The sequence below is a fragment of the Condylura cristata genome, unplaced genomic scaffold (genome assembly GCF_000260355.1).
Source record: "Condylura cristata isolate star-nosed mole 26May11 unplaced genomic scaffold, ConCri1.0 scaffold00020, whole genome shotgun sequence".
NCBI lineage: Eukaryota > Metazoa > Chordata > Mammalia > Eulipotyphla > Talpidae > Condylura > Condylura cristata.
Window position 1 is genome coordinate 3,676,150 of NW_004567121.1, and position 22,220 is coordinate 3,698,369.

A 22,220-nucleotide genomic window follows, 5' to 3' on the forward strand; every position below is an offset into this window, starting at 1 on the left:
ACCAGAGACAGATTGGGGAGCAGAACAGGCAGATCGACGAAGTACACTGCTGAGGGGAGCAGCGGGCGGGTCAGGAGAGGTCTGCCACACTATGTGGTCACCTCCGGGGCAGGCGGGAATCGAACTCATGTGGAAGTGGCTTTAGCTTCTCAGTGCAGTGCTTTAACCCGCTGCGCCACCAGGGAGGGCCAAAAAATGGGTAACTTTTAAAAATATCTCTTAGTCTTTGGAGTTATAAGATACCAATAAATACCAAGTACTGTATAATGGCAGTTCTGGCCACAATACACTATTTAATACTCTGTGTGTTTCTGAAGAGCCAGCTTGGCCCTCTGAGGTTCTGTGCATTTCTGTTTCTCGCCCAGCTTCCTTCATCAGGAAATGTCTGGGAAGTGTGGTGCGTGTTTACACCAGGGGGAAACTGATCACCTGGTGAAGAGGGTCAGAGCTTTCCTTCCTCTCTGAATCCAGGTGAGGAGTTGGCCATGCTGGAGGATATGAGCCTTGGAATCATGGACTTGAGGAATGTGACCTTTAAAGTCACGCAGGCCACTTCTAATGCATCAACTGACATGCTGCCCGTCATCACTGGAAACCGGTAGAACTATTTTTTTAATTCTCAAGAATTGGTGTTTTCATTGTTTGGTACACATGATACACACTTAATCTTTGTTTTACTCTGTTAAAAATGCAGATCAATGCCCTCTATACTAATTTAACAGTTTTTAAAAGTTCATGCCCAACAAGTGGAAACCACTGAACCAGACAGCCAGCCACACTCTCTCACGCTCTCCTCTTCTCTCCTGGATCACCACCTAATCCCTCCAATACTCTCCCCACTGTTCTGCAGCGATGGGTTTAACGTGCGGATCCCTCTCCCTGGACCCCTGTTTGACTCCCTGCCCCGGGAGATCCAGAGCGGCATGCTGCTGCGGGTGCAGCCCGTCCTCTTCAACGTGGGCATCAATGAGCAGCAGACGCTGGCCGAGAGGTGCGTGCCTGGTTCTCTGGGGCTGGAGTGGTTACTGAGATAAGGTACAAAGTGTTCTGAACCCTCGTTAGGTTGTGAGTCTTGTGGGGACTTTGTCATCCCTCTCTTCCTTTGGCTAGCGTCCTTTAATTGTACTTATGTAGCTGAGCTAAACTTTGGTGCTGGGGACACAAAGATAAGCCAGATGTGGTCTGTGTCCTCAAGAGATTTAACAGTGGTGGCATAAGGATAAAGATAAATGAGGGAAGTAAGAGCCCTAAAGATGTCTAAGAGGGTCTCTGAGGGCTTCCTGGAGGATTAATGGCTGAAGTAGGTTTTTAAAAGTGATTAAGAGTTGGTCAGATGAGGAGATAGGGGATCCCAGGCCAAGAATTTTATTGGCAAAGCAGATGAGGAGAGCACAGTGGGGGTCGGGGATGGGCCATGATAAGGTTTGGGAGTTCTCTGTGTGAGACCGAGGCCACGCTGTGATCTAAAGACGTGTGCCTTGCACACATTCTCCTGGTCACTTGCAGGGTGGAGACATGTGTACACTCAAATGTGCATGTGTGTGTGTATGTGTGCTGAGGAGAAGCAGTGGTTGAGTGTGTGATCTCTAGTGACCTTCTACTAGCACATGGGAGTCTTGTTTCATCTCCATATTCATGTGCTGTATGCGCTTTAGTTTAAATATAAAGCTATCTTAAAGTGCTTGCTGGTAAAGAAATTTGGCCTCTTGTATGGACCTTTTAAACAGTGATCATGTCTCTTGACTCCTAGGTGTTGGTTAACTTCACTTAGAAAATGTGCTATGTCTGGGAACCATGGAAGACTTTTTCATAGGGCAGGATGCAATCAGGTTGATGTTTTAAGTATATTATTGCTGACCATGTCCTGGAAAGATGTAAAGAGGGCAAGTGTGATGAGAGTGTGTTGAAAAGGACCTGGATCAGGCAGGGTAGTATAGATGGAGAAGCTACTGACTGGAGAACTGTTTTGGTGGTGAGGTAGATTTAGTCTTCACTGGGGTAGGGTGTGAGAGAGGCAATGATGTGAATAGAAAGACCCAGGGTTCTACATCAGCAGTACAGCCATCTACTGCACCCAGAGCGATGGAGGTTTAGGCTGAAGCACCTATCCAGGAAGCACAGACCTCTAAGGAGATGTGTGTGTGTGTTTAGGGAGAGTGGAGCATAGGGGCCCAGCAGGGAGATGTCCCCGGGAGGGGGAGGGGAGAATAATGTTGCCTGCAGCTGGCAGCTGCTATTCTAGATGACTCTGCAAGAGCAGTTTCTGGAAGCGGTTGAAACAAGGAAATGACAAGGCGTAGAGGGCCAGGAGGAGGGTGTGACAGTGGGGAGAGGGAAGACTTGGAGAGTGCAGGGTCTCAGCTCTGTTGTTGTTTGCTCCAAGGAGATGTTCTCCTTAGCCCATAAAGAAAAGCCTGTGAAGAGACTGCTGCGCAGGGAGGGAGTGGGCTGGAGGGGGCATGCAGGCCTCGGACTTCAGAGCCAACACTTTTTTTTTTTTTAAAGATTTATTTATTTGTACACACAGAACTGGGGTAAAGGCCAGAGGCTCAGGGGTGGCGAGAGGCTTCGCCAGAGACAGAGTGGGGGCAGAACAGGCAGATCGACGAAGTACACTGCTGAGGGGAGCAGCGGGCGGGTCAGGAGAGGTCTGCAGCGCCATGTGGTCACCTCCAGGGCAGGTGGGAATCGAACTCATGCGGAAGTGGCTTTAGCTTCTCAGTGCTGTGCTTTAATCCGCTGCGCCACCAGGGAGGGCCCAGAGCCAACACTTTTTAATGACCACCTTCTACCCGCCTTGTGGGTTTCGTTGCCCTACCTCTCCCCTTGCTCATCAGGCACATCCTGGCTGCCCAAGAGTGAGCTCAGGGATGGAGGATGTGGGAATCCCAGGCACGCCGCTGTGAGAGGAGTGGGGTCCCATGTGGTGTGAGGGTCTGGACAGATGGCCTCTGATCACTAGCACACAACAGATTGTGCATGCTGCTGTGAATGAAATGCATTTAACTGGTCACCAACCGAGTAGAGATGACCTTAAACTTAGGTGGAGGAAAGTGGCTGAAATTTTGATATGGATTGTTGTTAAGTGAAATAAGTCAGAAGCAAAAAATACTGCAAGGTTTCACTTATATATAGAATTTAGAAAAACCCAACAAAGGGTCAGAGACAAGCTGATGGTGACATGAGTCATCCAAGAGGGAAGGGGCGTGAGTTGGGGGAGGGATGGGAACAGGGGTGGGGAAAGAGCACAGGGAATGTGGTGGTGGTGGGAGAACTCTGGGACCGCAACTGAGGGGAGAAATCATGTATTGCTCAAAAAGTAACAGTTATATAAGGAAAAAGTACTGCATGAATAATTTTTTTTTAGTAAGTAAAAACCCAAACAAGAACTATACTTTCACATAACCAAAAATGGAGGGAAAGAGAATTTCGATGTGCACATATACATTTGCAAGAATCAGCACTGCCGGTTCCAGGAGAGCCATGTGCGTGCTCAGGGAGGCCCCTCAGCCAGCTAGTGGTGTCTCCCTATAACACTGCAGGTTTGGCGACACATCGTTACAAGAAGTTATCAACGTGGAGAGTCTGGTGCGCTTAAATTCCTACTTTGAGCAGTTTAAGGAAGTTTTGCCTGAGGATTGTAAGTATTTCTCACCTGTGGGGAGTTTCGCCTGTTGTCACTTTGTGTATTCAGAGCCCTCTGGCCCCTCAGTCTGTCTGCGCAGCCCCCACAGCGTGCTCTTCCTGCCTGGCTCCCAGCCCCACAGCAGGTGCTGTCTCTGAGACCCTGCGACCTGGAGCCCCCCTCTGAAATGGCTGTGAAGGGCATTAAGCGCTCGCCATGCTGGTCGCCAGGTCCAGGTCCCACACACACCCTTCTCTTGTTTAGCTCACACTTGACCTCCCAGCTCTCGTCATTTTGCTATCTCCCTGCCTCACACCTTGTTGGTGGCGAGTTCTTGGTGCTCTCCTGTTACAGGGCAGAGAGAGAGGGCACCCCTGAACCCCCAAACTGCCTGCTCTAAATAGGTTCTGCCGTCTGCCGTATCAAGACAAGACATAAGCGCTTTAATGGAAAGCAAATTTGGTACAATGAGTGTGCAATACAGAAAACAAAGAATATAATTTCTAAATCAAACACCTGAAGTTACCCATCCCCTCATGGGCAAAAGTCAACCCAAAAGGGGTTGGCCCAAAGCAAGGCCTGGAAGCCTGCCACATGTCTAAAGCACCTTCTGGCAGGGACTCCCAGAAAAGGGTCAGAAATGGCCAAATAAGTTTGGAAGGAAAAGAATAAAATGAAAATCATGATAAATGCTGCCATAGTTACTTCCCATATCTGTTTCAACCAGTCCAGGGCCAAGATGAAGCAAGAGCGGTTTCTTCACACGTGTCTCTGCTCCCTGTGCCTCCCTCAGTTTGCCTTTGGGCTCTCCATCCTGCTTCCTTCGTTCTTCAGATTCCTGTCCAGATTCCTCTCTTCTCTGCTCAGCTCCACCCTCCCTCTGGGTGGGGCAGGGATCCTCCCCTTTTTCTGGGTCCACCTTGTTACACTCCCATGGACGGCTCCTCTCTTCCAGGTCTACCTCGCTCCCGGAGCCAGACGTGCCTGCCTGAGCTGCTGCGATTTCTGGGTCAGAACGTGCATGCCAGGAAGAATAAGAATGTGGATATTCTCTGGCAGGCTGCTGAGGTATTGGTTATAGTGGGGAAAAGAACATTCTCATAGTGCCGGTTTACCAGTAATAATAACAGCAGCAGAATGAAGTCAACCAGGAGGGGAAAAGCAAATCTCTCCATATGGACACAGAGATGATCCCTAATGTCCTTACCTCTGAAAGATACTGTGAGTTTGTTATTTGAGAGCTGCCTGAATTCTGATAAGCTTGATATAGAGCCTCGCCCCTGGGGCATTCACTAGCCAGGCTGATGACCGCTGTTGTCTTCAGAAGCCTGCCCAATCAATACCAGCTAAATTCACTTCTGCTACATCTTAGAATAGTTTAAAGAGAGAGTATGGTGTGTTCTACATAGCCTTTAAACAATATTCATCATGCACTGTTTGGATTGCCTCATTTTCTTAAGTGCTTTATTTATATTTCAAGTATTTGCTTATAAATTTACTCTGAACCTGGGTATCAGAGCTCTTTCCTAGTTAGTCATTCACCTGGTCCTGCAAAGGGGGTGAGTTTAATCCATCTCCACGGCAGCCCTGGGGCCGTGAGGACTGGCACTCACAGTATCCCACCTTCCTGCCTGACCTGAAGGGAGGGACAGGTGGATACGCCCTGTCTTGGGGGCATAGGTAATAGTTGCACTGCACTGCCACCCTTCTGGGCCAGCCTGTCCTCGAATCTTTCATTTTTAACAATACATTTGGAGGCACAAGTGACCAGAAGCTTTGTAGGGCTCAAACATTCTGGTTCTGGAGCCCCATCTGCCATTGCAGGTCAAACCCAGGAAATAGGGTGTTCATGACTGCTGAGGGGCGCTGCAGCTGGGCCGTCGGACCCATATTCTGCAGGTAGAGAGGTTCACCTGCCTCTTTTAGTGTATTTTTGAGAGGATGCTAAACACTCCTTGCTTGACTGGTACCTTTGTAAGACTTTAAACAAAATGCTGCCCTTTTCCCCTGTGACACAGAGACCAAAGGGTGACAATGGCCAGATCCCTCCACAGCGCAAGGAAAGGCACTCGCCAATTTATTCTCCTTAAAACAAACATGCGGAAGCCTTTGCAGACAAGAATGGATGCAGAGACCTATGCATATCTTATTTGGGAACTGGGGATCTACTTTTCTCCCTCTCTGTAAACATGCCCTGTAACCCGACCAAAACAGCAGTCTCTCCAGCCCTGTATATTTTGTTCCCAACAGAGGCCCCAAGGAATAGAAGCATAGCTGCAGAGGTGAACAGGTCTAAGAGATCCTGGGATGTGTCAGTTCTCATATTACCCACCTGAGGGGGTGCCCTGGAGGAGAAATGCATGTGGGAACGGCAGTGCCAGCTACTCAGGTGCCAGGCACTCCTGTCCCCAATTTCACCAAAACTGCTCTTCTTTTCTGAGTCTTACTTTCATTTCAGTGTATAGTCCCCTGACTAAACCGTTGAAATACTAGTCAAATCCACCACCCACCTCATTTCATTGGGGGGAGGGGAGCCAGTCAGAACCCCAGAGCTTGCTGAGACCCTCTGATGGCCAGAGCCCGGCACTGTAAGCTGCCCTCTCGGGCCAGCCTGTACCCTGCCACCCTGGCTTCCCGCTTGTGACTTCAGCTTCCCTCTAGGTGCCCATCCTGGCGTGTACATTTTTTAGCTTTTGCCACGTTTGGTCACGAGCTCTCCAGCCGTGAGTCTGCTCACATATACTCTCACTTAGTTAACAGTTTGACAAATTTGGTTTAAATCATTCTTAGGGATTAGTCAGGGTCTTTTTTTTTTTTTCTTTTGGAAAAGTATCTTGCCTGTTTTCAAAAGACTGTGTTTTTCCTGATGATGCTGGCTGAACTGGTCTGGGCCATTTCTGTGCACTGCACCATGTGTCCCTACCTGCTGCCACCCTGGCGGTGGCTCCGCTGGCCAGAGAGGCAGGTGCAGTGCAGTCTTCAGGGCAGTCTGCAGTGGTGCTGGTAGCTTGCTGGTGCCCACTGTCATCTGGATTCTCCACTGATCCCAGTGCTGTTCTCATGGCGCAGTGTCTTGTCTAGGCTCCTAGGCCCTTCCCTGAAGCCCTGTGTCTATATGTCTTGGAATTCATGGCTTCCAGATTTTAGGAAGATGCCACCTAGTACACGTCACCCCTGTGTGGCATGACACACGCATGATTTAACGTCTCTGGGCGCAGCACTCTGGAATCAGATCCATTAATACTGCTCTTTTGAAACATGAATATTTATGCGAAAGTGGATAGAGAATATCAATAGTTTCCCATCCATCCAGAACTGGTTGTGCTGCCAAATGAGGTTGCCACAAACTCACACATACTCCTTTGGCCCTGGATGTAGGGCTGTGTACTTAGGGTTAGAGGGAATCCATATGCACTTGGCCTGAGGTGGGCTTTGCAGTTAAGAGCCTCCTCCTTCCCCTAGCCCCTTGGGAGCCCTCCTGTGAGGGGAAGAGGCATTGGTGCTTAATCCTGTGCCAGACCCCAATGAGGTGGAGGATGGCAGGGGAGCCAGGTGTCAGGAGGTGACTAAAAGAACATGGGTGTTCTGCTCCAGTGTGTGCAGATGTGGGCGAGAAGAGACCCTGAGTCTGTGCTGCGCCTTCCAGAAAGGCCTGAGCCGGGCTGGACATCCTTTGAGCTGCTCTGTTCTCCCTGAATTGGCCTTTTGGTCCTCTTCTCCTGAGAAGTCAGCAGCAAAGCGCTGAACATGAAACGATGACCCGGGCATATCTTTGAAGAAGGTAGCTGGCAAGGCCAGCAAGCGGATGGCAGTGCTTCAGGGAGCAGTGTGTCCTGTGCCAGAAGGCCCATGACGGTGACCAAGGGTAAGAGGCAGACCTACAGGCAGCACAGGGAGCTCATCTTTTATAAGTGACTTGGTTTCTGTTACAGCTCTGATGGGACATGGGGTTCTAGGGCAGAAGCAGAGGGAATAGCCAGGCCTGGGAACTGTCTTGCCACATGCCTTTGCCGGGCCGACCTGAGCCTCCGTCCTTGTGAAGGGTGTTCCCATTCTGCAGGTCTCCCTCTAAGAGCAGCCTGTTTTCCTGTTGGCAGATCTGCCGCCGGCTTAATGGGGTTCGGTTCACCAGCTGCAAGAGCGCCAAGGACCGCACAGCCATGTCTGTGACGCTGGAGCAGTGCCTGATCCTGCAGCACGAGCACGGCATGGCCCCACAGGTGTTCACCCAGGCCCTGGAGTGCATGCGCAGGTGAGTCCTGCTGCCCGCCGCCCTCCCCACCCCCTTGGGCTCCGTGTAAACTGCAGATGAGCTGGTCCTGCTGCTGCCTGCCCGAGCCCCCTTAGAACCCCCAAGGCACAAGTGCCCTTGACTACAGCTGTCACGTTGTAGTTTGACTTTGGAAAACTCATTCATGTCTGCAAAGTCAAACTATTGGCACTATCGAAGTGAGCCCAGTTCACTTTTAAGTCAAGGGGGAGAAAGTGTTGGCAGTCTCTGAGCAGGACTGCACTGAAACTGGGAAGACTCAATAGTGGACTTAGGGGTCAGAAAATTACATGGGAGCTTTGATGTGGCCATGCACGTGGCGGTCCCTAACCACCTACCTTGCCATGGGTGTGACTCCAGGCCAGTGCTTTTCAGCAGGCATCTGCTACTTTTCCAACTTAAGTGAAGAAAAGTATCTGCAGGTTGCATCGGTTTACTCTGCTTCTTCTCTAGCAGTCCACACAGTTTGCTATTCTGAGCAAAGTTCTGTCCAGTGAGCGTTCTCGGTAAGGGCAGCAGCCAGCCCCGCCCACCTGTCCATGTGCCGTGGCCACCTCACCCTAATGATGTTCTGATTCTGAGGCAGCAGGCGTGTTTGCAGAATGAAACCCTGGACTAAAACTCTGTCTCCTGTTGATCGATGCCTTGTTTCAAGCACTGCTGGGGAGCACCTTACCTCACATACCAAAAGAAAGGATAAGAAACCTGGTTTTCCCGTCTCCTTCAATGTAGTCACCAATGCTGTTAAAGTCTCGTTTCCAACAGTCACTTCTACTGAATGTTCTGTATCATTTGTCCTCTCACCAAATACTTTAAATCGTTCAATTCTCTTATCCTTTCTGTATGTTTCTACCATTTGACCTTCTCATACAAAAGCGATGCCTGAGCTCCTGCCTCTTGATAACAATGTGTAAAAATGGAATTGTTTGTTCCTGTTTTGTCTTTGTAAGTTCATCTTTGTTACCTCAGGGCCTCCGTTTATGCATTTTTGGTAGGCATGTAGGCCCTGACCTCGTGGATGCAATGGTGACTCGGAGACCTGTGTCCCAGGGCACCCTGACTAAGGGCTGTGTTCGTGAAGTCTCAGTGCCCTTCAGACTCAGTGTCCCTGGTGTCAGGGGGTGCGGAGCCCCGGCTTCTGAGGACATCTGTGCTCTGTTAACTGTGAGTTGGGAGGAGAGGCCGCTCTGTGAGATGCAGACCTTCACCAACAAGAAACAAGAAGATAGGGAGGGTGTCCACGTGGTTTGCAGAGCAGTTAGAATCAGATCTGTTTGCTGACCAGAGCCTGGCATGTTCAGTGATAGGCAGGCCTCTGGCCAGACTTGACCACTTGAAGAAATTCCATGAAAATTACCTTGATGGTATCTGAGTACAAAAAAAATCCAGAGACCAGAGAGAAAGTGACTCCTTACAGACACAGTGAGTCTCACCCCTCATTTCATAGAGCCTCAGAACTGGCTGATGCCCCCTGGAGTCTGGAGCCTGGCACTTCAAGCTGCCCTTTGGGCAGAAGCTGAACTTCTGGTCTCCTTGGCCTTCCTTTGGGGAACATCAGCTTATCTGTGAGTGCACTGCCTAGGAAGTGAATTTTTTGAACCTCCAGCTGTCAGTGACCCCCATCTGTGGACCCCTGTGAGGCTGGATACACAGCCCCTATGCACACAAGAATAACTGTTATGGTTTATAATATGCCAGGCACTTTCTGTGATCTATATCACATAAGTAATTCATGTTTCTTGTGGGAAAGTAAGAAAATGCAGATAGTGTGTACACACAGACACTAACCCATACCCCACACAGAAAGAAACCCCTGGTATCCTGCTATTAACAGCAGCAGTGTTAAGCATTGATGCGTACTCTTTCACACATAGGGATGTGTCTTTGGCAGACACATGCCTGACACATATGGATGTGATCATGGCTAACCACTCTGAGCAATACTCAGCACAAACACGCAGACGTGCACAAATCCAGTTATGGGTTGCTTCAGCCTGCTTCCCCCAGCCCCCTCGCCCCAAACTTAACTGTCTTGTAAGCGTTTTTTCAGGTTAGTAAATACAAACCTCAGCATTTGGGGTAGACTGTAGCTTATCAATTTGCTGTCACTGACTAAACTGTATACATTATTTTAGCATTTTAGACAATGTGCAGAGAGTATCTTCATGCATTCTGCTTTTCCACACTTGCCCCACCGATTCCTTAGATTAAAAAGTATATACCGTTGTGAGGCCTTTTAATACAAATCACTAAATTGCTCCCACATCAGTCACACTCCCACCCACAGTGTCGCAAATGCCTACGCACTCACCCTCTGGTGCTGTTGTCCCTGTCTCTGGTCGGAGCCCTTTTGAGTCTGTAAAGTTGCTGTTGCTTTCCTACCTCAGACTGCAGACCCTGAATAGTGAAGGGCCTTCCTCCCATGGGAACCGACACTGTTCCCCGGCCTCCCGTCTCTTAAAACCCTGCCCATCTTCACTGTGGGAGGCTTTCAAAAGTTTCTAAACTTTGTTTTTCTTAATTAAAATAACTGTCTGCAGTGAGCTTGTCTTACCTGGATAATCATCTAGAAAGCTGTTACAAGTAAGAAAGCTGGATCACATTTTGCCCAGGTTGGCCCTGACTCCCCATCGCGCCGGCCAGGGCACTGTGCTCACTGCCGCCTTGGCCTCCTGCTCCCGCAGCCACCTCAGGCTACTGCCACATACGTTTGTTCCAGGGTGACGCTGTCACTCCTGACTTTTTATCCCATGTGAGGAAGACATGTGTTCGGTTACAGACGGCGAGCCACAAGTGGCCGGGTCATTGGTTATTATTTCTGACCGCAGTGGTGGCAGTGCCTGTGGTTCAGAAAGAGCCCTAAGGAGGCTCCAGTAATATTGGTCATGCCTTCGCCTTGAGTGGAGAAATGCATTTTGGTTCTCTTGCTTTTTTGCTTGCATCCTCTCAGATGGAAGAGTAGCGCATGTAGATGGGAGTATGGGTTCGGGAAGAGTGGGATGGGAGCAAATCTTTTTCCTGGAGGTCCAGGGTGAGCAGTGGCTAGTGCCAGCTGTGCTAGCAAATGTCTTAACAACCAGCTCTCTCTACCTCAAAAAACCAAAAAGCTCTCATGTTTGCCAATTTCTGCAGTATAAATTCAGTCACAAGGACTCATTTTAAGCTACCGGCGTGACACCAGCGGAGTGTGGCTTTGGAAAGAAAGTGTACACCCAACTGTTGCGTGCCATCCGAATCAACTCCAGCTCTGTCTCCAATCCTGGGGCTGAACATTCACCAAATTGGGACCTTCTTAAGTGGCCACAGTGACCCACTGAACTGTCCTGGCTGGGGTGTGCTGCCTCACCAGTACTCGTAGCATCCGAATAGCACATCCCAGCAGGACTGTTCCAGGGCTCTCAGGCTCCTCTGGAAAAACCCTTGAGAACTGACTTACGGAAGGTACCTGGGCCTCCTGCCTGCCAGTCTCCAAGTGGACCCACAGTCCTGGCCCTCCGATTCGGTGTCACTGTTGCCACTTCCCAAGACAAGCACAGAGCACGTGGTTCCAGAGTAGTGTGATTCTACTGAAATCTCCCCTCAGTGTATTTCTCCTCTAGCACCAAAAGGGGAAGACCTCCCCCGCCCCCAGCCTAAACTTCAGCATGAGCTCCCCTGGATTCCATTCATGGGTATCATCTTTGTAGAACAGTAACCTGAACAGTTGGAGATAACCAGTAGCTCATGCCTGGCCACTGCTTAGCCTGAAAGCCAAGGTGAGTCTGGTGAGGGCTCTGGCTTTGGTGGATACTTGAAGTAAACGGTTGTCATTTGAATGGGTGATCAAGAGGCAGCTTTGGTAAAACCAGTTGTACCACCACCTGCTCAGGCATCTGTGAGAAGGTCAAATTCCCCAATGGTTCTTCATGTTCAGCTTGCTTTTCTGAGATCCATGTCTTCGCAGCATGTGAGAGCATGGCAGGGCAGCTTGGACTTGTGCTTGGCCAGCCGAGAGTGAACATGGAAAACCATTTAGTCAACCTACACACGTGTTTGTTTTCAGTAGACAACAGTATTTTTCCTTATTTTCACTTATCTTTCTCTCCTTTTTTTCTTGTAACTGTGCTGGTTTTGTTTGGTATTCCTTTCACACCTTTTTCTGCATACCACCATTTCTTTCTGTTGTGGCTTCATTCCATTTTTTAAAAAATCTTACCTTTTGTTTCTCTCCTTTTCCCATAATTTTGATGAAACCCACTGCACGTCTCTCTCTTTTTTCTTTATTTACTCTTTTTTCTTTTCCTTTCTCCCAAACTTTTTCCTTTTCACAGCATTGGAACACGGGAGGTAGTCACCCAGAAGAACTTGAGCGGCCTGGTGCCCATCCGAGACTTAAGACTAGACCCCAGCCTCCTCTGTTCCATACCTTTATTAGCGCTGAGCCCCAATTTACTGATTGTGTGGCTTTTCCTGAGCATAGCATACCTGGTGACCAAATTGCGTTGTAAATGAATATATTATGAAAAATTAATTAAGTCACAAGAAAAATAAAAGTGCCAGAATATGTGTACCTAACTGGACAGAAGGAATGTGTCAAAGCGTGGTCTACCAAGAAATATTTCATGCCTTACAGTCTGACGTTTTGTTGTTCTGAACTGTAAACACCTGCCAAATTATTTCACCAAGAGGACTTGTTTATTTAAATTCTGTAGAATTTTCAGTGCTTGTAACATGTTCTTACAGTGCCTGTTACTGCATTGTTTAGCTGGCCTAGAGTTACTTGTACCAAATCTCTTACCTTCTGATGTAAAACTATTTATTTCCTGTATATCTCATGTGCCCTGTTTCCCAGAGAAAAGAATTCTGTCTGAAAAGAATTTGTATATTTGATACTATTCTTTAAATGTGTTGCTAACCATTTCCTTATCTTCTGAAGAGAAGTGAAAAGGGTAATTGCTTCCTAACTGACTCATCTAGATCAACCTATTTAATAGGACCTGTACCTTCTACTTCCATTTCAAAGCATAGTCTCTTCAATCACAGTAGCAAGCAGCTTGCAGAATCATAACATTTCCTCGCTTATGTTTATTATTTGCAGTTTGGGATGACTTAAAGCTATGAATACACTGGCACATTATTACCATGTCAGGCACATGAAAATAACATATTGCATGCAACTTTCCATTTATGCTTTTAACTCTTTAAAAATCTTTAAACTGACTATGGGAATTAATATATATAATAACAAAAGGCTGTTAAAGTTATATACATTAATTTTTCTTAAACTAGTATTTTTCGTTTAAAAATTATAACTTTGATTTCAGATTAAAGCACAGATAAATTTTCTCGCTTACAAATCCAATGTGGTTAATAACAACAAAAAAGAAAAATCCTAAAAAGCCTAACTTTTGGGCAGTTGTTCTAGATGGTGATGGTTGCTTTGGTTTCTGCTATTATCACTCTTAACATGGCAGTGTCCATAAAAAGGAAGATTTGTAACCTTAACATTAATATGTGGCAGAAATGTAATTGTATACCTATTTATGTGTATTTTTAAGGATATATTGGGGAAATGTCACAGACTGTGTATAAGCAGTAGTCAGTGGCGCCTTTGTTTAAATTAATGCTGTGCTCCTGTTTTTGATTTACAGTTAGTCCCCCAGACACTGTGTTTTGTGAAAGCGGTTTTTTTTGTTTTGTTTTGTTATGTTTTGTTTTAGCACCAATCTAGAAAAACTGGAGTAAATTTAGAGAAGCTTCCTGGAAACTTTATATCCATGTGTATACATAGTTAGTTCTCCAGAAAACATGGCTTCTCAAATTTTTCTCCAGCATTTCCAGAACTCACTCTGGGATGTCTCTGGTGTGGCACAAGAGCCAGTTCAAGGATGCCAGTTCAATTCCAGGTTCAAAGAATTGTTGAAGCAGTTAAAAATGAACAGTTTAGTCAAGATTCAGACTTTCAATTCTAAAACCTCTGACACACCCTTTTTTCATAGCCCTCCTGAGCATGCAGGTGCCCTAGGACGAGTCTCATGCCTGTTGATGAGTCTACTCTTCTCACAAGGGCAGTATGGTCACTTTCTCTTTTCTAGAATAAGTGAGGAAGCTGTTCTTTGGGACAGCTCCCAGCATCCTTCAGGAGGGAATCTCTCACCAAGTCCCAAGTGGTTCATGGTGTTGTTACAGTAAGAGGTCACTCGGCAGCATCCTGCCTCGTCTGTGAGCCTTTGAAAGGGACATTCACCTCCACCTCGTTTCAACTGGAGCTGCACTATCAGTTTTCCAAGCCCATTTTGTTTAAATGTACTTGAAAGAAGAAAGGTAGGCCACAGTCCATTCAGTTCCCAGTCCATAGCCTCTCAGCTCCTGCTCTGGTGAAGCGCTCCTGATGCCCCTTGCTGGTGGCCCCTACTGACCCCTGGGGAGGGACACCTGTTTGGGTGAGCAGAGACCAGGCATAGAGGCAGAAGGCCCTTCTGACTACAGAGGTACCCCTCATCTCCAGAGATCCTCCTCCCAGCACCCACAGCATGGACAGGAGGATCACCAGCTAGAGCAGCACCCCAGAGGGGGCTGAACACACATCAAAGCCGGTTCCTGGACTGACATGGTGCCAGCCAGGCCTTCTACACATTTGCCAACTTGAGAGAAAAATGTAGAAAGAAAGAGGATGTTTCTTTGCTTTTCTTTTCAGGGTTGAGTTAAAAGACAGTGTATTCTGCCTGAAGTAATGAGGACTAGCCATCAGAAAGGACACCGTGAGATCAGCCCAGGCTGTTGTTTTTCTTTAGTATATCTGAGAAAAGAAACTCAATATGCTTGCCCTTTATGCTGATTTTGTGAGTAAAAGGCTTTGTCACTATCAGCTTTTACTCATTAAAGCTGGCTAACTTTATGTTCAGATCTTTTCTGCTTTAGTGAGAAATAGGTAGGATAGTAGGCTACAGGCTGAGCATAGCTATTTAGCAATGCTCCCTCCATCGCCTCTAGGCTGAAAGTTAGTGCTGAGGCACTGTCAGTGGCAGGCAAATCTACATGGCATCCCTGGGATGTTGATGCATCCAGGCGAATTCCAAAATGGACGATCCCCCGGGAAAGCAAACGAGAGGTTTCCCTGGAGTTAGCCTTTTTGAGTTTCCAATTCAAAAATAGATGTCCTTGAAAAAAATGATTATATGTGGCTTTGAAATAATTAGGTCCCTCTTTCTAAAATCTACCCAAAAGGATTGGATAGGTTTATGTGTTGTTAGCGCCTTCTAAGGATTATGCAGACCACGCGATCCGTGTAGGTGTTCTGCTTTAGGACCGGAGGCTGAACTGCCGCAGCAGGTGCCAGTTCCAAGGCGTGCCCGCCCCTCCCCACACCATGCTCCCAGGCATGGGGTGCCAGAGCTGACCGTCACATGCAGACCATGCAAACCCACGATCCTGTCAGCACAGTCAGAGTGTGTAACTTCAAACCAAATTCAGGCATTTGAAGAAAAATAAATACATTTGGATTTTAAAATTAAGTTGGAAGTGTTATCTTGCTAATTTCTTGTATGTGTTTTCAGCCAGCTAAACCAATAGTTTCTTTAACATGTCAATAAAATGTAATGTCAAAGTCCACAAATTATTCTTCTTTGCTCTTCAAGGCAGGTTGGCATTTAGTAGTGATAGGTGGTTTTTGAGAAGTATGTATATTGCTAAATAAATGCAGAGGCCATATCTGAAATAGGACTGTAATGTAAGAGCTTGGCAAAGGTTAAGGGAGATCCATTGTGTATAGAAACTTATAGTTTCTGCTTTAAATAGAATTATATTTTTCTCTGGTTCTTGAGTGTTAGTCAAAGATAATCATTACTTGATTCAGGGGTTCTTTGCTTATTCAGTCTAGGCACTCAGCTCAAATAACGCATCTGGCGAAGGACTTGAGGCTGGTGGCAGGAAGCCTGTCTGAGCTACTAAGTCAGTTAATAATAAGCAGGTGGATACTTTTTTAAATTACCTGAGCTTATCTTTGGAATAAAATTACTGTCTTACCAAAAATATTTTACATGTTCTTGATAACGAAACTGTCATTTTCACTTTAAAAGGCTTGAGCAATTGCCACTGATATTTTTTTAAAATGCATGACATAATGGTCTTCACACAATTTGAAATATTTTTTTAATCACTGTTTCTTGGTAACAGGTTTTACATCTCATAAGGGGGATTTTATACTAAATTTGATAACTAAAGGTTTAATTGCTGGCCTTAGAATAATACAGAAATACAAAGTTAGACTGTGTGGTAGGAACTCATTTATATTTAGAATGCCCATGAATTCTGTGTGTATGCCAGATCATTTCCCAGAGAACTCCCCTGATGCTCTCATCTGGGAACGTGAGACCTGCCTGATGGCTCATCCTCCTGTTCAGCATTTGCTTTGCCCACTGTGTTGCCATGACAACCTTCCGTCAAATGCCACAGGGGATGATGCAGGCAGCAGGTTCTTTAGGGAAAGGCATCTGTGAGCTCTCATTGGATCTCCTGTGAGAGGTGACCACGATGAGGGCAGTGTACCTGGAGAAGGTGGCTGGCTGCCACCTGGAGACCTGTGCAGACCTATCATGCAGCCTTTGCACAGGCTTGCTAGGTTGCTTTGCACCCAGGACAGCTATCTCCGAGGTGGAAACAGTGTGAGAGCAGCCTTGTCAGCTACATGGCTATGCTACTTACTGAATTCTGCGGGGAAACAGCCTTTTGAATTTGAGATAATTAACAACTATTGCTAATATAGAAAATGCAGTTCTCTAAAGGCTTTGATAAAAGTAGCACTAGTTCTCTTTCCATTTAATTTGCTATGTACCAGAATCTTTGAACCACTAATTCTGATAGAACCCTCAAATAATGAGACATGAAATACATGAACGCATTACTGTAAATGTAAGTTCGCTTCCACTTAGATACAAGTGCTGCTTGTGGAAATGCAAGACTCGCAGTCCATACAGCATGTGTTCATCTCTGTGCTTCTTAATTGCCTTGTTCAGAAACCTGCCATCTTACATGTGTATTGTTGTAAATGAGTCCAGCACCCATTTAAATTAATCAACCTTTTTTTTAATGCTATGAAAATAACCAGTTCATTTCATCTTAGTTTAAGTCTTTTCTTTTTTCCTTTTTTACTGCTGTCATTTCTTGTGCTTGTTTTTTCCTCAGTGAGGGTTGTCGAAGAGAAAATACAATGAAGAATGTTGGAAGTCGCAAATATGCATTTAATTCCCTGCAGCTGAAGGCTTTCCCCAAGCATTACAGGCCTCCCGAAGGGACTTACGGAAAAGTTGAAACATGAACACATGGTTTCCTCTAATTAGCTGTTACATAATAAATGTGGGTACCCTCTAGTGTCATATATGAATTCTTCAAGAAGACCTGAAGGATTGGTTTTAATTTTTGTGTTTTAAAAATATTTCTCTAAAGAATCTATGGAGCATGTCTCGTCCCCTTCCTCCCGCTTTGGAATCAGTAGGAGGTAATGTTTGACTCAGTAGTGTGGATAGTAACCACTGCCCAGTTCAGTAGCCTTCAGCCTAAACACTCAGTGTCATGGATCGTTACCTATATAATCAAGTTAGAGAGGTCCGAAATGCTAGGAGACTTTTTTAAATACCCACTTGAGCAGTTGCTCACTGAACTTATTTTTCTACTCAGTGAAAATTAAACAATGAATTACAATCTAATTTTTAAAAATATGAATGTAAAACACTAAGTATATATTAAGTAATTGGATCCTGGGCAGACCAACACATTTTAGATGTTAACTTGAGTTTTGGGTAAGAAAAAAGCTAGCACTGTCTCCTGCAGTGAAATATCCTGCTATAATGTATAGATAGATATTCTGTCTATAATGTCATGTTACCAGAAGTTGAAGGGAAAGCTAAAACATCAGCCTGAGATAAAACTATTTTAGAAAGCGACACAATGACATTCACCCACACAGTGCAATCAGCCTCTCTTGTCCCTTGTGAGTCACAGACTAGAGTGTCTGCCTGTGGACGTGACGCTGGCTGGCTCCCGCTCTAAGCTCCCTGTCTCGGCCCCCAGCCCCTAGGGCATATCTCCCTTTCTCCGGATGCTGAGTTAAGTCACTCCGAGACCTCTCATGTGAACAGAGGCATTTATGTTTGTAGAGCGTGGTGGGAGCCTGAGGATGTTCAGAACAGAGGCCCTCCTGTGGGTTTCCCAGTTTATCATCTATGAACCATACAACCATGTTTGAATGTCTGATTGTGTCTTTTAGGTTTGGCAATGATTTTTACTATCCTCTGTTATTGTCAGATGACTCTTGAGAAAGTTGAAAGTATCTCTTCAAGTAATATTTTGAAAGGGATTAATGGACCATAAAACTTAGAAGTTTCATAGAAAATTATGTCTGGTCATCTATTATGAGATGATGTATCTTATCTGCACATAGCAGAGTTTTTTTTGTAGCTGTATGTTTTATTAATTATGTGTTTTACGATGCTTATGTTTACATGTTATTTTAAAAGGTTGTAAAAAAAAGTATGTGTGATATTTATACATGATGCTGATCCTAACGATTTGTGAATCTTTAGAAAATTCCCATGTCTATAATTCTAGATATTATTCCTTTTGAAATGCCACTTGGAAACACGTAACAGGTTGTGTCTTGGGAGCTGGGTGTGGGCCAGGCCGCCCATCGGCAAGACACAAATGGCATGGCATCAGGGAAGGGGGAGCTGGACACCCTCCGAACCCTCCCTCAGCAGTCAGTGCGCAGACAGCCCCGGGCTCTGTCCCCGCTGCCGGGGAGAGGTCCTGCCTGAGTGTGCACTGTGAGGGACACATCAGTGAGGGTGGGCGCAGCTCCTCATTCCCTCTCAAGCGACGCCCGCCGTGGAGGCTGGGACAGAGAAGCCCCCACCTGCCAAGGCCTCAGAGAGGTGGCAGCAGCTGGTGTCCGATTCTCCCAACAGTTGTCTCTGTTCAAAGACACGTAGTTTCCAGTATGGCTCAGTCAGCCTTGTACTTCTCCTCCACTGCATTTATAATTTCTGTAGTTATCTCTATATTTCCATCTTTTCTCATTTTAACATTACTACCTTTTTAAAAAAAGGCTCCCTGCCTTTTTACTTAAATGTCATCCATGATGTTTTCAGATTTTGTTTTGTCTGAAGAGCATTAAATAGCTGCATCTGTCAAAGGGATACGGCAAATGTTGAGTCACCTCCTAGCAGTTTGCATGTGGGAAATTCTTTTCCCAGGTTTGGCTTCCTATTAGGGGACACTATAAAACTCTAAGACTTGGCTAATCATATAGAAAATTTTCAGGTTTCAGCATTATCTTTGAGCATTACTGCTGGGCTCTGATATGGCGCAGTCTCACGGTGGCATCACACCTTGCCAGGCTTGCTGAGCAAAGGATACATTGCAGGGTGTGGTGGACAATAGCCCCTGGGTCACTTCAGAGCTGTGAGTTTTCAGTTGCAGAAGATGGCTGTTTTACAGGTTGCCATACAAGAGGGGCGCCATCCAGTGTTCCTCAAAGGCCTCACCCCCCACCCCACCCCCCACCCCCACAATTTAAAAAGAAACATTGAGATTACTGAAACCCAGATTGACACGGATTTCATCAAGCACCTGCAGCACGGTTGCCTTTGGTTTCCTTTAAAAATGTATAAATATTGTACAATACAGTTTTGTCCCTACACAATTGTATTCGCCAAGCTTAGTGCATTAAAGTTCTTTTATTTATTTGTTTTGGGCAGTATTAATATATATAAACATAGAGTTACCGTTTTATATATTCTTAGCTCATTCAAAGCCATGTATGCTGTAAATGTGCTTAGTCTTTAGAATGACAAATAAATAACTGACATGAACATTAACCTTTGCTCTGGCCTGATTTCATTCTCTTACACGAGGAGCTGACTGGACCATCATGGAGGAAAACTGCAGGGATGTTTGTCAATGTGGGGCAGGAAAGGCTTGTGTTTTTAAACTGTGTTTTCACCTAATTTGAAGCAGAGGGCAGCAGGATGTGGGAAGAAGAGCACGGACTTCAGCTTCACACAGACCTGGGTGCCCATCCTCATCTGCTGGTTCCTGGCGTGACTCGGAGCAAGTCGCTACCCTCTCGGAGCTTTGGTCTCCTTGTGCGCATTGTGGTTATGGCAGAGCATTCCCCCGTGAGGTGTCTTGGCATTAGATGTTCCTGAAGGCTAGATGCTGTTTCCTTCTTACGTCTGAAACTCTGATTGCATCTTCTCTGTGGGTTGCGTGCCGGGTCACCTGTTGCCTGATTTGATGATACATAACTTCACGGACGGTGTGGTTGTTATAACCAGGGCTGCATCTTGCATCTTTGTACTCTTTTCTGAGCACATGCGCCAAGGATTTGCACTGGATAAACTCTCACAACTAAAGGATAATTTAAGTGGTTTTCAGTGTTTGAATTTTTTTATATTACCAAGTATTCCAGAAAGTTAAGCTACCACCTAAAAAAGTACATGCCTTTAAAAACAAACAAACAAACAAACAAACAAAAACACATGCCTTTTTCCTTTTATTCTCACGATGCTGGAAATGTCTTTCACCTTGTTGCAATTTCCATCTCTTTGATTGCTGTGAAAACAGAACATAGTACTTTGGCTGACATTTCTACCTTTGTGACTTCATTAGAATATTGGTGGTTTCCACAAGGAGTGACTGACCCCTCTGTCGTATGTTACAGGCTTTTAAAAGCTTGGTTGACAGTTGTCTATTGGCGTTGTTTATAGTGGGTATACAGAAGTTTTAATTTTTAAAAAAGATTTATTTAGGCATACAGAATTGGGGTACAGGCCAGAGGTGCAGGAGTGTGAGAGGGTTCAGCAGAGACAGAGTGGGGAGCAGAACAGGCCCACTGACGAAGTACACTGCTGAGGGAAGCAGCGGGTGAGTCAGGAGAGGTCTGCTGCACCATGTGGGTCACCTCCGGGCCTGGGGGTTGAACTTGCACTAAAGCTGCTGCAGCCAGCTTGCAGTGCTGTGTCTCAACCTGCTGCACCACCAGGAGGGCCAGAAGTTTTACATTTTTATGTACTCAAAAAGTATCCTTTTTGCTTGTTTTGAATCCAGTCCTCCCACACCCCCACCGCAGGTGGCACTGATGCAGCGGTGCTGTGCCTGAGAGCAGCCTGCACAAAGTGCTCATCTCATCCACCTTGCTCACTGTAATGCCACTTAGGGCTCTGGCAGTTTTTACACCCCCAAATGATTTTTAAAATATTCACATGTTCTTAGTTTTATACCTACTAGCTTGTTTTACATTTAGATCAACTTATCTGGAGTTATTTTGGCACAAGGTGATGTCATATTTAGAGATTGCTAAGATCAGAATGACTCCTCTAAGCCAGCTTGGATTTTTGCTTATTTAAAGATAAGCAAGGGAGTTTGGGGCCAGTGGCACAATGGATAACACGTCTGACTACTAATTATGGATCAGAAGATAAGCAAGGAAAAGACATTTTAGGACACCCAGACATCGATCACCGTTTCTTCTGGCCCCTCGATGCCATCTAGTGCTGCCCCCCAGTTTCTGTTTCAGCCTGTATTTGACAGAAGAAACTCACTTCAGCCTGGCTGCATGGGTCTAGGGCTTTTGCCCAGGAAGTTTTGCACTGGAGAAAGGTAAGGAACTAGAGGTTGGTACTTCCTTGTCTTTAGTTCTGTATGTAATAGTTTTACATTTAGATCAACTCATCTGGAATTATTTTGACACAAGGTGATGCCATATTTAGAGTTTGCCCAGGTCAGAATGACTCCCCTAAGCCAGCTTGGATATCATTCTTTAAAGATAAGGAAGGGGAAGACATTTCAGGACACCCAGACATTGATCTGGTTAAAGAGTGCCCTTGGACAATTACTTATTTTCTAACAGGTCCTCTTATATTCTTTACTATCAACATGAAACAAGTTGGTACCATGTTTGGGTAAGTTCCTTATGAAATCTCGTCGGCACCGTGTGTTCCTCACATTGCAGTTGTTGAAGCTGATCTTGGGTGACGTGCACGTGGACAGTGCTGCCCCTCAGTCACACTGAAGAGCTCCCAGCACTTCCTTTTCTTCTCAGGAGAGGAAGAGAAAGTTTGTGTGTGCGTGCATGTGTGCATACGTACATGTGCGCGTGAATGTTGGGAAACTGGCCAGCAAAACGGCCTGCTCTCACATCTGAATGTCCTGTTGTGTTTTTAGGGTAGACCCATCCAGGGCAGCACTATCAAGCCATTGTAAAACTCTCCATTTGGGAACAATCCTTCCCCCGCCAACCTTCCCCCCACCTGCACCCCCCCACACACACACACAAAGCATCTTTCCTTA

At 46.0% G+C, this 22,220-nt stretch overlaps 1 protein-coding gene across 7 annotated transcripts in view; it reads left to right on the forward strand.

Moving 5' to 3' along the window:
• INPP4A (inositol polyphosphate-4-phosphatase, type I, 107kDa) overlaps window positions 1–17,999 on the forward strand; it is a 111,055-nt gene extending 93,056 nt beyond the window's left edge. For 3 of the 7 annotated variants that reach the window (XM_012727427.1, XM_012727431.1, XM_004686151.2), the window contains 6 exons: window positions 472–598; window positions 851–991; window positions 3,543–3,640; window positions 4,581–4,693; window positions 7,723–7,877; window positions 17,058–17,999. In XM_012727427.1, the coding sequence (XP_012582881.1) occupies window positions 472–598; window positions 851–991; window positions 3,543–3,640; window positions 4,581–4,693; window positions 7,723–7,877; window positions 17,058–17,190 (767 nt within the window). In that variant the 3' untranslated portion in view covers window positions 17,191–17,999. Of the gene's footprint in view, window positions 1–471; window positions 599–850; window positions 992–3,542; window positions 3,641–4,580; window positions 4,694–7,722; window positions 7,878–12,205; window positions 15,970–17,057 lie in introns of those variants that run through there. The other 4 variants (XM_012727429.1, XM_012727430.1, XM_012727428.1 and 1 more) reach the window with 2 other exon arrangements.
• The last annotated feature ends 4,221 nt before the right edge of the window (window positions 18,000–22,220 follow it).